Here is a 12,656-nt window from a genome sequence, read left to right as displayed (position 1 = left end):
AGGAGGAGGAGGAGGAGGAGGAGGAAAAAGAAAAGCAGGAAGAAAATTTCCAACACCCTAATCCAAAGCCATACTCAAGCCAAGCATCTGGAGGGATGTGGCGGGCAGCCCTTCACCTCCACCTCTTCCGGCCTCAGCCTTGCTGCCCAAGGCTCCTGCCGAGACAGAAATCGCAGGGGCACAAACTGCACGCACAAATCCGACCCACAAACAACAAATTGTGTTTCTAGTAAACATTTTTCCAACTAGGAAAACGCACTGAAGAGACATTATTCATCTCTAAGCCTTCTCTGGTCCCTGGCCTAAGGATCGCCATTTTAAGCTTTTTGTGAGCTTTGACCTGAGCTGGGGACATTAGCCCCCAGGACATCCTCACTGAAAAAGCAAACCAAAGCCAATCACGCGCCTAGGAATGGCCACGGATCCGGTGCAGCACAAGGTAACCGCAGGCTTCCTGTAGTGCGCCCCTCATTCGCCTATGCACCCAAGGGCCCGACTGGCCTGGCACCTCTGTGTCTCGGTTTACCTTCCACTGCTAAATGACACGCCACCAGCGTGCAGCTCAGCAAACAGGAGCCTCAAGCCCCGGTCAATTCAGAACCTTCGAGTTCCTTAGGCCTCTGCTCAACTCTCCCTTATATTCTTCCTGCCCCAAATCCTGACCACGAAGACCAGCACCCCCAACGTTCCAGCCCGCCCGCGGCCCAGGCGGCCTTACCTTTAGCTTCGTTATCCGAGGTGTCTGGGCTGGAGTCTGCGGTCTTGACCCGTTCCTTCTCGCTCTCTGAGGGACTGGCTTTTGGGCCCGCCAGGCTTTGCTCTGTCTTGATCTCGTTGGGACTGGGGGTCTGGCTGTCGGACTTGGGGGTCTCAGGAAAACTCACTTTGCCCCCAACCTGAGGCGATTCCAGATGTTCGGTGCGCGGGTTGAGACTGGCCCGCTGCTCAAAAGGGGCTTCGAACTCGTTGGCCCCAGCACAGTGGGGCGTTTTGTCCAGCGCGGAGTAGCTCGGGCTGGCGCGGTAGTAGCTGGGTACAGGTACCTCGTGCTCCCCAAGGCAAGACTCCGGCAGGGGGTGGGAGTAGAGAGCTGCCTCAGGGCCACTTTTCGCCCGCTTCTCTGCACTGTACATGCAGCAGACATTCTCCTCCTTGACACTAGGTGGGTAGGAACAGGAGGACAGAGGCCTGCCAACAGGTTGTTCCAGGCGGTAGGCTGCTTTTGGGTCGCCCCAGGAGTCCAGCTGCGAGAGGTAGGACGGGTAGGTGTTGAGGGCCAGGTTTGGGCTGCCTCCCTCGTCCCTCTTGGAGAGAGAGGGCGCGAGCCCGCAGCCCCTCATCACCCCGCAGTTGAAGTCACTCCCAGATTGCATATACATTCCTGCGTTACGGTTATAGCGCTCTCCTCCTCCCGGCGCAGCCAAGGGCTCCGCGTACGAGTTCGGAGTTACATTGCGAGGGCATGTCATTTTCAGAGAGAGGGGTTTTTAAGGAGCAATACTACAGCGGAGGAGCTGACATCTTTTTTTCCCCCATCCGGGAAGGGGGGGCGGTTGGAGGGGCGGGAGGAAAAAGAAGGGGAGGGGGGAAATATCAGCTCCATAATTATCCGCGCATTCGGTCCTCACCATGTGACGGCTAGACCAATGGGATTTGAAAATGGCCTTGATGATTCAGACGGCCGTGACGTCAGCGGGGTCAAGTTGTCGGCAGGCGGAGCGCTCAGCGTGGAGTAACAGCGCCACCTAGCAGCTGCCTCGGGGTAGGGGCACCGGAGCCCTTCCTGGCGAACAAAGGAAGCGCCCCCCGGGCTGCAAGGGCGGTGGGGTAGTGGTGGGGTGGTGGTGGGGTGGGTGGAGGGACATGGGGCTGTTCTGTGAAAGAGTGGGACTTGTTTACTAGAGAATCAGCCTGTAGCTCCTGGGGAGAAGGGGGTGGAGGGGGGAAAATGCGGGACAGAGTAAGCCAACCGGGGCTCAAAACAGTCAAATTCAAAGTAAAAGGTCAAGACAAGATTCAGGTACTCTTTTCCCTCTCTTCATCTTCCACTTTCTTCACCCCATACTCCCGTTTCTTCTCTTGGGTTTGATAGCCGGGTAATGTTCTGGGGGAGATGGAAGGATCTCCACTGGGCTTAGGGTAGAAGAGAAAGTAAAAGAATCAGAAGCAAGCTGAAGTTTCTGTTCTCCTGAACCCTGGTTCCTTCGGCTTGGCCCTTGGGTCTGGGCTCTCCTGACCATAGGTCTTGGAGGTTGGTTGAGTTGCAAGTTTCTTTTGGTACTAACTGGGAGTCTCCAGTGTCTGGACTGGGCCCGGGCCCGAGTCACAGTCACTTAAGGGATTCTGGGCAAAGGAGGATCCCAGTGGGCCTAAGGATCAGTGCAGGAGGAAGCTGGAGATTAGAGGTACCCTTTCCCCAACCCTGGAGTTGTAGTCTGGGCCTTACTGGATGAGCAGCTCCCGCCTCTCGGCTTTGCCCTTAGAGCGGGTTCGGTAGGTTGCTTTGCTCCATGCCCCGGCGGCCCCTTTTCCCGCTTGACCTTGTCTCTACTTAAAAAAGGAATATTTCCGGAGGGAAAGCTCGAACCTCCAGGCCTTGGTTGGGTTGGAGGAATGCGAATCCACACAGGAAAGGCGCACAAGAAACAATTAAACTCCATCCTAGAAGGTCCTTTTTAAGCGATTGGGCTGGGAGTATTTTTTTAAAGAAGAGGAGCGGTCTATTTTTTGTGTGCTTACTAAAGGGGAGAAATACGGGGCGGAGGGGGGGGTTTAGGAGGGATGCGTGTTTGAAATAGTTCGTTAGGTTTCTCCATCACTTTTCTTCCAAAGCGAACTAAACTCTCCACCCCTTCCTCAGGAAACGGAATCCGGAGAATAACTTGTCTTTCCGGTAGCCCCGCATTTTTCCCTGGGCAGAGGCTGTGGGCTTTCCATTTTCCGAAAGACCAGAGCCTGACTGGGAAAGGACTCCAGGGCGGAGCTCCCTGGTGTGGATGATGAAGAAGCTGAACCGATTCCTGGAGGCCCTAGCCAGCTAGGATGGAAGATAACTAAGGAAAGAATTGCCCCGATTTCCACCAACCTGGGGTGGAGAAGAAGACCCAGGGGTGCCTTAATTCCAGGGGTGGGAAATCTGTGGAGTGTGTAGCCGGCAGGGGAAATTTGAAATAGTTTTGTGTTTTCATTTGCAGAGGTCGCCCTGGCTTCAGCCTGGGTGTTATTCTGGGCAAGGTTAGGCTGTTTAGGCCCCAGACCATACTTGGGACAGTCCCCAGCAGCAGTCAGTCTAGGGAGCCATTTGTCCCCCCTGCCCATCCCGCGGGAAACAGCCGAGACTTTATGACCACTCTGTTTGTATTATCTGCATAAGTCTTTCCCCACGAGTTTGATCGAAACCGTTCCCTTTTACGAGGACCCAAAGAAAATTTCCCGTCATATTTATCAGCTGAGGATAAAAATTTAGTATGGGAACTGATATTTCCTCATTTATGGGACAATGAAATTAAAGACCAAAGCAATTGAGAATTATATGGCTTTGGGGGCTCCCTCCCCCTCTTTCACATCTCTTTTTATTTTCCTTCATGGCGTGCCTGTCCCTGAAGTCTGTCTTCCCAAAATCTTGCCCATGTCCTCGGTTTGGAGTCTGGTCATGAGGGTCCTTTCTGAAACAGCCAGGTGCTGGACTACCTCAGCACTTTACAGCTTTTATCTCAGTGATAGAAGTCTTAAGAAGCAGGAGGAAAAAAACAATGTCTCCATCTAGGCTGTGTTGTTCCCGGCCAAGTAGAAATCCTTGAAGGAAGAGATTTGCAGGGGACTGTGGCATTGGAACCCAGACAGAAAGAAGGTGGTGAGAGTCAGAAAATTCTAGAATTGTCCTCAAACAACATGCTAGCTAAGAGAGAGAAGTAAAGTTACTCAGTTTCTGGGCCTGTCTCCCCTACAAACCAGACCACCATTCCAAGCCCACCTTCAACCTCAGCTATGGGAGGCAATGGAGTTGCTTCAGGATTCTTAACATTATTATTAGTGGAAATAATACCCTCAGGAGAAAAGCTTCCTGCTTCAACTCCCACTTCCTCACAAGAACGAATAGTGTTTAAAGTTGAAATAATTAGAAGTATGATAAACACGGCCCATTAATGAAACAAGAAATCAAATTCATCAGCCTAAGTGGGACCCCCGTTGGGACAAATGTTTGCCTCTAATTACTCAAGATAAACGAAAACCTAGAGCTGTTAAGCAACAGCCCGCTGGCTTGCTCGGACGACGCGACCGAATAACTTGTTGGCTTTTCCAGGGCTTTGGGATCTGTATTAATAGAGGTAAAAGGAAAGAAGAAGTGAAAGCGAGGGCCTGGACAGAGAGCATTTGTGTGGGTCCAAGAAAGTCCTATCTAGCCTGGGTCTCTAGCCCTGCCCCCTTGGGCTCGCCTTTCCCGAGGCCACGAGCAAAGGCAGCTTCCGTCCTATTGTCCGGGGCCTGGCGTTCAAAGGCATGCGTGCCGCCTCAGTCACCCGGTCTGCCGCCACAGCCAGGAGCCCGCTGGTCTTACCCAAAGGGTACCCTTGTCAACTGGATTGGGGCCCAGTTGAAAGTCTGTGTCGTGAAAGTCACCCCGGGGTTTTTGTTTTGTTTTATTTTTTGTTTGTTTGTTTTTGTTTCTTAGGTATCTCCTCAACTTCCCCCAATTGCAAACAGCCTTGCACTTAAGCCTCACTCCGGTATCCTCCTTCTTACCTCAACTCGAGGAAGTGAAAATTCCGGGGACTGCAAGCCAAAGTGGGGCTCAGGCTGTGCCCAAGTCTCAATAAATCCCACCCTTTCCCTAAGAGAAAGGCCAGGGCCCTTTCACTCTTCCCGCCCTGCGTCCAGACACTGAAGGGCAGTCGGGCTGAGCTCAGCCGGACTGCCGCCTGATATTTTGGGGTCGGTGAGCAAGGGAGCAGAAGAGGGTTCAGGAGTTCCTGGTTGGCTCCAGAAGGGCCCTACAGTTCTTCGGGGGCAGATGCCCTGAGGATCCCTGTGAATGGATAGGAATGAAGGTGGACTCTTTTCGACTGAAGCCCTCAAAACGCCCAGAAGTACCCTGTTTTCTCCTTTGAAAATTGTCGGAGTTTCCCTGAGAGGTTAAAGATGGTCTGGAAACATCTGAAGATGAAGAGAAAGAGGAAGAGTGTCTCTCCTTGTGGAATAAAAATAATTAAATACAATTTTAAAATGTGCATGCTGAAACCTCTTCAAGCAAAAATGGAAAGCAAAATTACATCACTGACTGTTGGGATTTTCTCCTTGTTCTGGAGGCCGAGATTAGTCGTTCTTTTCTCAAATCTTGAAGGAACAATTCTCTTTTCTTCTAGAGCACCAAGCCCTGCCCCACTTGAATTGAGAGTAGGGAAACTCCAAGCAAAATGTGGAATTCTCAGAGGTCCAGGGAGAAAGGTTCAAGCAGGTAAAGAGGTGAGAGGCTGAGAACGGATAAAGGGGCTTCTGTTCAACTTCGGATTCTGTTGCCATTCAGGCAGGCAGGGCTGCCAGCGGACTCGCTCTCACATCTAGACGTCGTACACACTTGCACCCAGAGGCTGTGGAGTACAGCGTCTATCCACATGTCCGTCTTGTATTTAATTGCATGTACACAGCCTCAAATATTCACTTCTACCCAAAGCGCTTCCTGCGGTCCTTGAATTCCAAAGTTCGCTATCCCGAGTCAGTCTGACTGCTTCCGGCCCTTCGGAAACCGACAGTTATTTAACTTTGCCTATGGAATCGAAACCAGACCACACACACCTCAGGGAGAAACGTTGGGAGGAGGAGCCCAAGGGGAGGGTGACTTGGGGGAAGACCCTGGTCCCCACTTTAATGGTTTGTTACTGAGTTACCCCAATAGGTCAGATTTCCAGTCAGTGTCGACTATGGTTGGGCTCCCTTACTCCTGAGGGTTAAAAAACAGGATCCTCTTTCACTAGCTAAATTTCTTTTTGAAGGTCTGTTTTGGTTTTGTTGTTGTTTTTTTCTTTTCTTTCTTCCCTTCCTTTTTCATTTTCCAGCTTTCTTTTCTTTTTCTATTTTTCTCCTTTTTTCTTTGTAATTTTCCTTTCTTTTCTGCTCAAGATTTTAATTTATTGTTTCCTCATTTTCATCTTTTATCATAAACTTTATCCTTTGTTTTCTTCTCCTTCTCCTTCTCCTCTTCTCCTTCTCCTTCCTTTTCTTCTTCTTCTTCTTCTTCTTCTTCTTCTTCTTCTTCTTCTTCTTCTTCTTCTTCCTCCTCCTCCTCCTCCTCCTCTTTTTTTTTCTTCCTCTCCCCTAAGGCTTACTTATTTTGCTCTGTTGTGCTGGGTTATGTGAGAAGGAAAATGACAAGTTGAATCCTTCTTATTCCAGTTGCTTGGGCTTGGAGTTGACCTTCTGTCTTCAGGCTCAGCTCAGCTCTCACAAGGCGAAGTGTAGAACAGTCAGCCAGCAAAGGTGGTCAGGCCTCAGAGTTGAGTCGCCATTAGAGGAATAGGAATGCACACCTCCCACCCACCTCACCCACCCCCAGTCAGTGCCAAAGGCTCCTCAATCCTTGAAATACCTGGCTCCCTGTCTTCATTTCATCACCCTAAAGAAATTTGGTCTACTAGATCCACAATTAGAGAAAACTTCCCTTATCTTTGTTCTGCCGGAACTGAATACTACATAGACTAAAGTTTAGCTCATTTATGCTTTCAGCACTGGAGATAGGAAAGTGAGGGAGTGAGGCTCTGTCAGAGGGTAGAGGGCAGGTCCAAAGGGTCATATGTAAGTTGGCATTTCAAGGCCATGTCCCTACACAAGTACTTTTGTTCTTTATAAAAGACTGAGGAGGACTGTAGCTCTGCTGGCCACCATCTCCTTTGATTCTGCAACAACTGTAACCTCTAGGCAAGAATTTCCTGGCATTTGGATTTTTTTTTTCTTAAACCGCACAGGCATCAGGGATAGCACTGTGTGTCTGCAGAAGTCCCCACCCCCAAATTAAAAGTTTGAGCCAGAATTATAGAACTTCACTATTCCTAGATATTGATGAAAGGAGAGAGAGAGAGAGGGAGAGAGAGAGAGAGAGAGAGAGAGGATAGAGACAGACATGCAGAGAAATAGAGCCTCCTACAACAGAACATGGTGTGATGGGGGAAGGCTTGTTATACTGCAGACATTTTACAAATTTTGTGGATCTAGAATGAGTACATCTCAAACACATGGTGGATAGGGCTCTCCTGAATGCCTGTGGCTTCTGTTAGCTGGCTGTCTACAAAATCAGGTCCTGGGTAGATCTGACTTACAAGCCCCCCCCCTCTTTTTTTTTCCTTCAGCAAAAGTACCCCTTTACACATATGATAAAGCCTCAGGGCTCATCCTTCTCTCCTTTTCTAGAATTCTATTTTGTGGCAAGACCTACACTAAACTTTTTTTTTCTTCAAGGAGTGGGGAGAATCTTGTAAAAATTTTATGCCAAACAAAGTTATAAAAACTTCCAGGGCGTTGCCTTTTCTAAAGGTTTATATGAATAATAAAGAGTGTAGTCGCGTGCACACTACACTGGCCAGCTCAGAGCAGGAAGGGTTTAGTAAACAGCGTTAGCCATCCCTAGGGCACCGGGAAAACCCCAGGGCTACCCACTTCAGGGAATATTGACCTGGAGAGAAATTGACTACAGATTCCTAAGAGGGGCGGGAGAATTGGAGTGAGGGAGAAAGAGGCAGTGCCCTTGACTCCCTTGAAGTTCAAAGTTTTTCCTTTGCCTTCTTGAGCAAAGGCTTCTCTTCTGTCAGCTTCTCAAGAAATGAGCTCAAGGTATTTCCTTCCTCTTCAGTTAACTGGTTTTGGGTAACTCCAGCCCTCTTTACTCTAGGCACCTGGGCTGCGCCGCCTATCATGCTTTCTCCCCAACCCACTGCCTCCTAGAAGAGTTTTCCAGCCTTTCATTCTTTGAGACCTGAACCCAGGGGCTTTCCCTCTGAGTTGGGGCAGAAGGCCCACCTTCAAGGCACTTCTGCTTTGCATTTCTCAAGCCACCTAGGGTCTGAGTGACAAAGAAACTCCAAATCCAAGCCTACTTCCAGCCAACTTCTCATTCCAAGTGTCCCTGACTCCCCCTGCACCCCCAAAGTCCACAGTAGAAAGGAGGTGGGGCCCAGAGAACTCTCTCAGCCCACACCACTTAATACCCTTGTAAACTCCCACGTGCGCTATAAACTTGGATTTTTACAACCAACATTCCTCCTTAGCTCCAGGAAACTTTGAACTCGGCCTCTGGTTTATTTACTTGGGGGGTGGGGAGCTGAGAAAGGCTGAAGAAAAGGAGGGAAAATGTGGGGCAAAGGGATGATGGGGTGGGGGCGCCTGGGGTGTGTTGGAAGAGCCAAGACCATCCACTGGGGGTTTGTTTACTGTTTAGGACGGAAGCATTTTTCTAACACAGGCCAGACTGGGTCGTTAAGGGTGAAATGAAACTGGGTTTAGAGGCTCGGGGACGCTTTATGGCGGCGTCTAGACTGCGATCTTTTGTTCCAGGGCAGCGTTGTGGCTGGAGGGGATTACCCCAAGGGGTTGAGCCCAGAGTGCCCCTGTTAGCAAGGGGGGTTGGACATCCCAGGAGTATGAAGGTGGGTTTGTTTGGGGACTAAAGACCCCTCCTCTCCTCTTCTCTCCTCTTCTTCCTCTCCCCCCACTTTCCCCCTTCTCTCTGTCTCTGCCTGTCTCTCTGTCTTCTCTGTCTGTCTCTCTGTTTCTCTCCTCTCTCCTCTCTCCTCTCCCTCCTCTCTCTCTCCCTCTCCCTCTCTCTCTCTCTCTCTCTCTCTCTCTCTCTCTCTCTCCACACCCTGGCAGGTTCTTGAACTCAAATCACACAAATCTTTGATTTTCTTTCATGATAGCTCTTCTCTCATTCACCAGAAATATCTTCTGGAAGAGAGATTCTTTTCTGAGCTTGTATCTTTGTAGAAAAGTGATAACAGCACGTTCTAAATATTTTTCTCCAAAACTGGCAGTCCTTTGGAGACTAATAGTCTCTTTTAAAAATAGTTTGTTCTCTGCTTGTCTATTTTTATAAAGAAAATACAGTCAGCATGATAGCAGTCCTTGGTATAGCTAGATATAGTAGATAAATATCACATCCAAGAAATACCCCCCCCATACACAAATGTACAGAGGACCCTCAGTTGTATTCCTGTTTAGGTTCATTAAATACTGACTGTTCAGACACCAGGGAAGAAGGACATAAGCTGGGCACATCAGGTCATGTTCAATGCAGACAAACATACACCAACTATACCCCTCCTCATGAGCACACATAAGGCACCGCCTTGAATAATAAAATGTTTGCAAGCACAGGAAAGAAAGCTTGTGAGCCACAATACTTCCAAGTTCGCAAATCTCAAAGAGCCACAAAATTACAAATTAGAAATTCATATACCTAAGCTGTAGGATATAACAGAGAGTAATATCTATACTTGAGACCCAAGGTACTTTTCCCCTTCGCTCAACAAGCATGGATGAAAATATTATCTTGGAATTCCATAAGGTCAGAAAGACAGAAGGGAAATGATAAAATTGGTCCTAATCCTCTTACCCCAAATAACAAATTTTAAAAAAAGATAGATAAGTGTTCTTATTGAAAGAACTGAAAGGATTAGTTAACTTTCAACTGAAGAAACATGCAGCAAATACAGACTGGCATGAAGGCTGTCCCTTAGGTCACCTCCTTCCCTGGTGCCCTCTTTGCTAATCCCTAAAAACACATCTCTGGAGCTTTTTATTCGAGGACAGCTAACATATAAAAGTCAGGGCGGCCCCAGTCTAGGTGTCTGGTTCTGTCTGGAGGAGTTTGACCATTTGGGCCAAAGGGGGAGGGGATGGGCCCCATTTTCCCACCCCTAGCGGCTGTGAAGAAGATAGGAAAGAGGCTGGTTTGGCTTCTTTCCCCGCCCCACCCCCGTTCTTTAAAATTGTATATTTAAATTCCAAAACACCTGAGGGGGGAGGGAGAGAGAGAGAGAGAGAGAGAGAGAGAGAGAGAGAGAGAGAGAGAGAGAATCCTACCCTCAAAGCTACATATTTGACTGCGACAGAAGGAGACATCTGGCAGGAGGGTAGTGGAGCCAAGAAAATTCCTATAAATTTAAATTTGATGATGGTTACAATTAACTCCCCAACAAACGTGTACTTAAACAGGAAGCTTTGCTGGGCATTTGGGTGCAGCTTGAGCTGAGCTGCATGTGAGAAAAAAAGAGTTTAGGACTAACCATAGAATGTGCCCTGGAGCAACCCTTGGTTGCCTCTTGCCCCTGCCTTTTAGTGTCTCCATACTAGCCTGCCTCACCTCAGAAGGCCAGTTTTCAGCAGCAGGCTCTCCCAATCCAATTGTAGCTGTCTCTCCTCTTCCTCCTCCTCCCCTTTTTCCTCTATCACCACCACCACCACTATCACCACTATTACCACCACCTCTGCTGTTTTGTGAGTACAGGGGGTTTTAAGAAGAGAGGGGTTAATAAAAAGGTCAAATAAAATCATAATATTGAACAGAATGAAATATCTTTATTTACCACCAAAAATTCACAGCAATCCCTCTGAGACAGGAGTAGGGTGGGGATTGCAAACATACACACGCACTCACGCACATGGATAGAGATGGGTGATTAGAATCTCACTCAGCCTCCCCCTTCCTCTCCAGGTAGAGAGGCTTATGAAAAATATTTACATAAATGCAGACCCCAGCTAGAGAGAGGTGCCCAACCCCATCTTCCTATGCCCCTTCCACCTCAATCCTGTTTCTTTTAAAAGAGGTACGAACTGCGTAGACTAGCAATAAATCCGCAGGGGTGGGGGTGGGGGTGGGGCACTGCCTGGGAAAAGGTTAGGACAATTCGATGCACCAGGTAGGAGTTTTCAAAAGAGGGGTCTACACATTTAGGGGGAGAACAATTAGGCTCAGGCGGGGCCAGGCGCAGACGGAGGTAGGATTTGGACTTTGCACACCTAACACCAGGTCAAACGTACAGGAATTTCACAGCAAGGCAGGATCACATTTAGCAGCCCCCTAACCGAGGGGCAAGGTGGGGTGGGGGCGGGGAGTCTGGGAGGTCTCACAGACAAGGTGGCTCAGTGGATCTTTTCACTTGGGCTAGGGAAGACTTGAGTTCAAGGATTGTTTGGCTCTGGCGCCCACTGTGCCCGCCCCTCCTCTCACCCAATCCGAGCAGCAAGACTTTGTTGCAAGGTGTATTTTCTTTTAAATAAACAGTCTTGGGGCCTTGGCGCCAACGGGGTCCACTAACCACGGGTCAGACACTTCCCTCACCCCTTTTCCAGGCCGGGTCTCTGTCCCTTACAGTGAATTAGACCCGAGGCCAAGGAGGTTCTAGAAGGAAGTGCCAGTAACGGCAGTGGGGGGCCAGCCCTGGCCACAGTTCAGTTTTCCACCCGCGGAAAAAAAAGAAGACGAGTTAGAAAATAAAAAATAAAATAAAATAAAATAAATTTCCCGCTTTCCCTCCCTCCCACCCCAAAGGGTCAGGTCTGCAGTTACAGCAGTGGATTTCCTGAAAAATACTGCAGCCGGTCTCTGCTCAGTTTTTTTTCTTTCATTCTTCTGTTCTGAAACCAAATTTTCACTTGTCGGTCTGTCAGGTTCAGCATCCGGGACAGCTGCAGCCGCTTCTCTTTGTTGATGTACACGTTGAAGAAAAACTCTCGCTCCAGTTCCCGGATCTGGAATTTCGAATAAGGGCAGCGCTTCTTGCGGGTGCGGGGGGCGTCTGGAGGGAGGGGAAGGGGCAAGTGCGAGGAGAGGGGAGAGAAACAAGTGAGACCCCGGGCGACCCCAGCCAACCCTGGCCGCTGAAAGCTCAGCGGCACAGCTCCCAGTCCCGCCGCCGGGCAGCCCTCCCTCTAGGCCAGCGGCTCTTCTTCCGTATCCGCTGCGCTGGGGCAAGCCTCGATCCCACTGCCAGGTTCACTGAGAACCTAGATTCCCCTGACCCTCAGGCCAGAGCCCTAGCTGACAGGGTCTGAGGGTGGAGGAGGAAAACCTGCCTGCACCACGTGCTTTCCCTGGGGTGCCCTGTCTACTCCTGGTCTCGGCTCTTGCCCTTTCCGAGCCGCCCTCCCAATGCTTCTGCAAATCCGGAACCCTTCCTCCAGAAATCGGAGGGAGCCGCGGAGAATCGGCGCGAAGGAGTGAGATCAGGCGAGAGCAGTGAGAAATCCGGGAGGAAACCAGCCGGTAGAGGTAGCCGGACACCCAAGAGCCTCCTGCGGTGCCCTGGCGCCCCGGGACATCCCGCCGCCTGCCTGCCCAGCCTCGCACACAGCCAGGCTGGGCCTACCCAGAGGCCTCAAACCCTGGAGAGCCATCGCCACCCTCGTCTGCAGCGCAGGGGAGCTCTGATCCTTTCCCCATTCCCCTGCCACCGCCAAACCCCGGCTTGCCCGGGTTTCTTCTCAAAGACACGCGAACCGTAACTTGAACATTTTTTAAAAGTCGTTTTAAAAAGAAGCGGAGCGGCCTTGGAGAGCTTCCCTTGACTTCAGTTCTGCCGCGTTGCTTCTGTCCCTTACCTCTCCCCTTCTCTGGATTTCTCCCAGTCTGTCCCTCGCCCTCCCCTTTCCCCCCTCCACCCCTCCCCTCT

At 50.0% G+C, this 12,656-nt stretch overlaps 2 protein-coding genes across 2 annotated transcripts in view; both read right to left on the bottom strand.

Moving 5' to 3' along the window:
* The window catches only part of Hoxc10 (homeobox C10), a 5,218-nt gene extending 3,637 nt beyond the window's left edge, over positions 1 to 1,581 (bottom strand). Inside the window, exon 1 of the mRNA XM_031357179.1 lies at positions 719 to 1,581. Within this exon, the coding sequence (XP_031213039.1) occupies positions 719 to 1,469 (751 nt within the window). The 5' untranslated portion in view covers positions 1,470 to 1,581. The remainder of the gene's footprint in view (positions 1 to 718) is intronic.
* A 9,824-nt stretch (positions 1,582 to 11,405) lies between these two features.
* The window catches only part of Hoxc11 (homeobox C11), a 2,402-nt gene continuing 1,151 nt past the window's right edge, over positions 11,406 to 12,656 (bottom strand). The window contains exon 2 of the mRNA XM_031359172.1: positions 11,406 to 11,783. Within this exon, the coding sequence (XP_031215032.1) occupies positions 11,551 to 11,783 (233 nt within the window). The 3' untranslated portion in view covers positions 11,406 to 11,550. The remainder of the gene's footprint in view (positions 11,784 to 12,656) is intronic.

This window comes from Mastomys coucha, unplaced genomic scaffold (assembly GCF_008632895.1).
Source record: "Mastomys coucha isolate ucsf_1 unplaced genomic scaffold, UCSF_Mcou_1 pScaffold11, whole genome shotgun sequence".
NCBI classification, from domain to species: domain Eukaryota; kingdom Metazoa; phylum Chordata; class Mammalia; order Rodentia; family Muridae; genus Mastomys; species Mastomys coucha.
The sequence above is the reverse complement of the archived record's forward strand: the minus strand, read 5'-3'. Positions and strand labels throughout refer to the sequence as shown.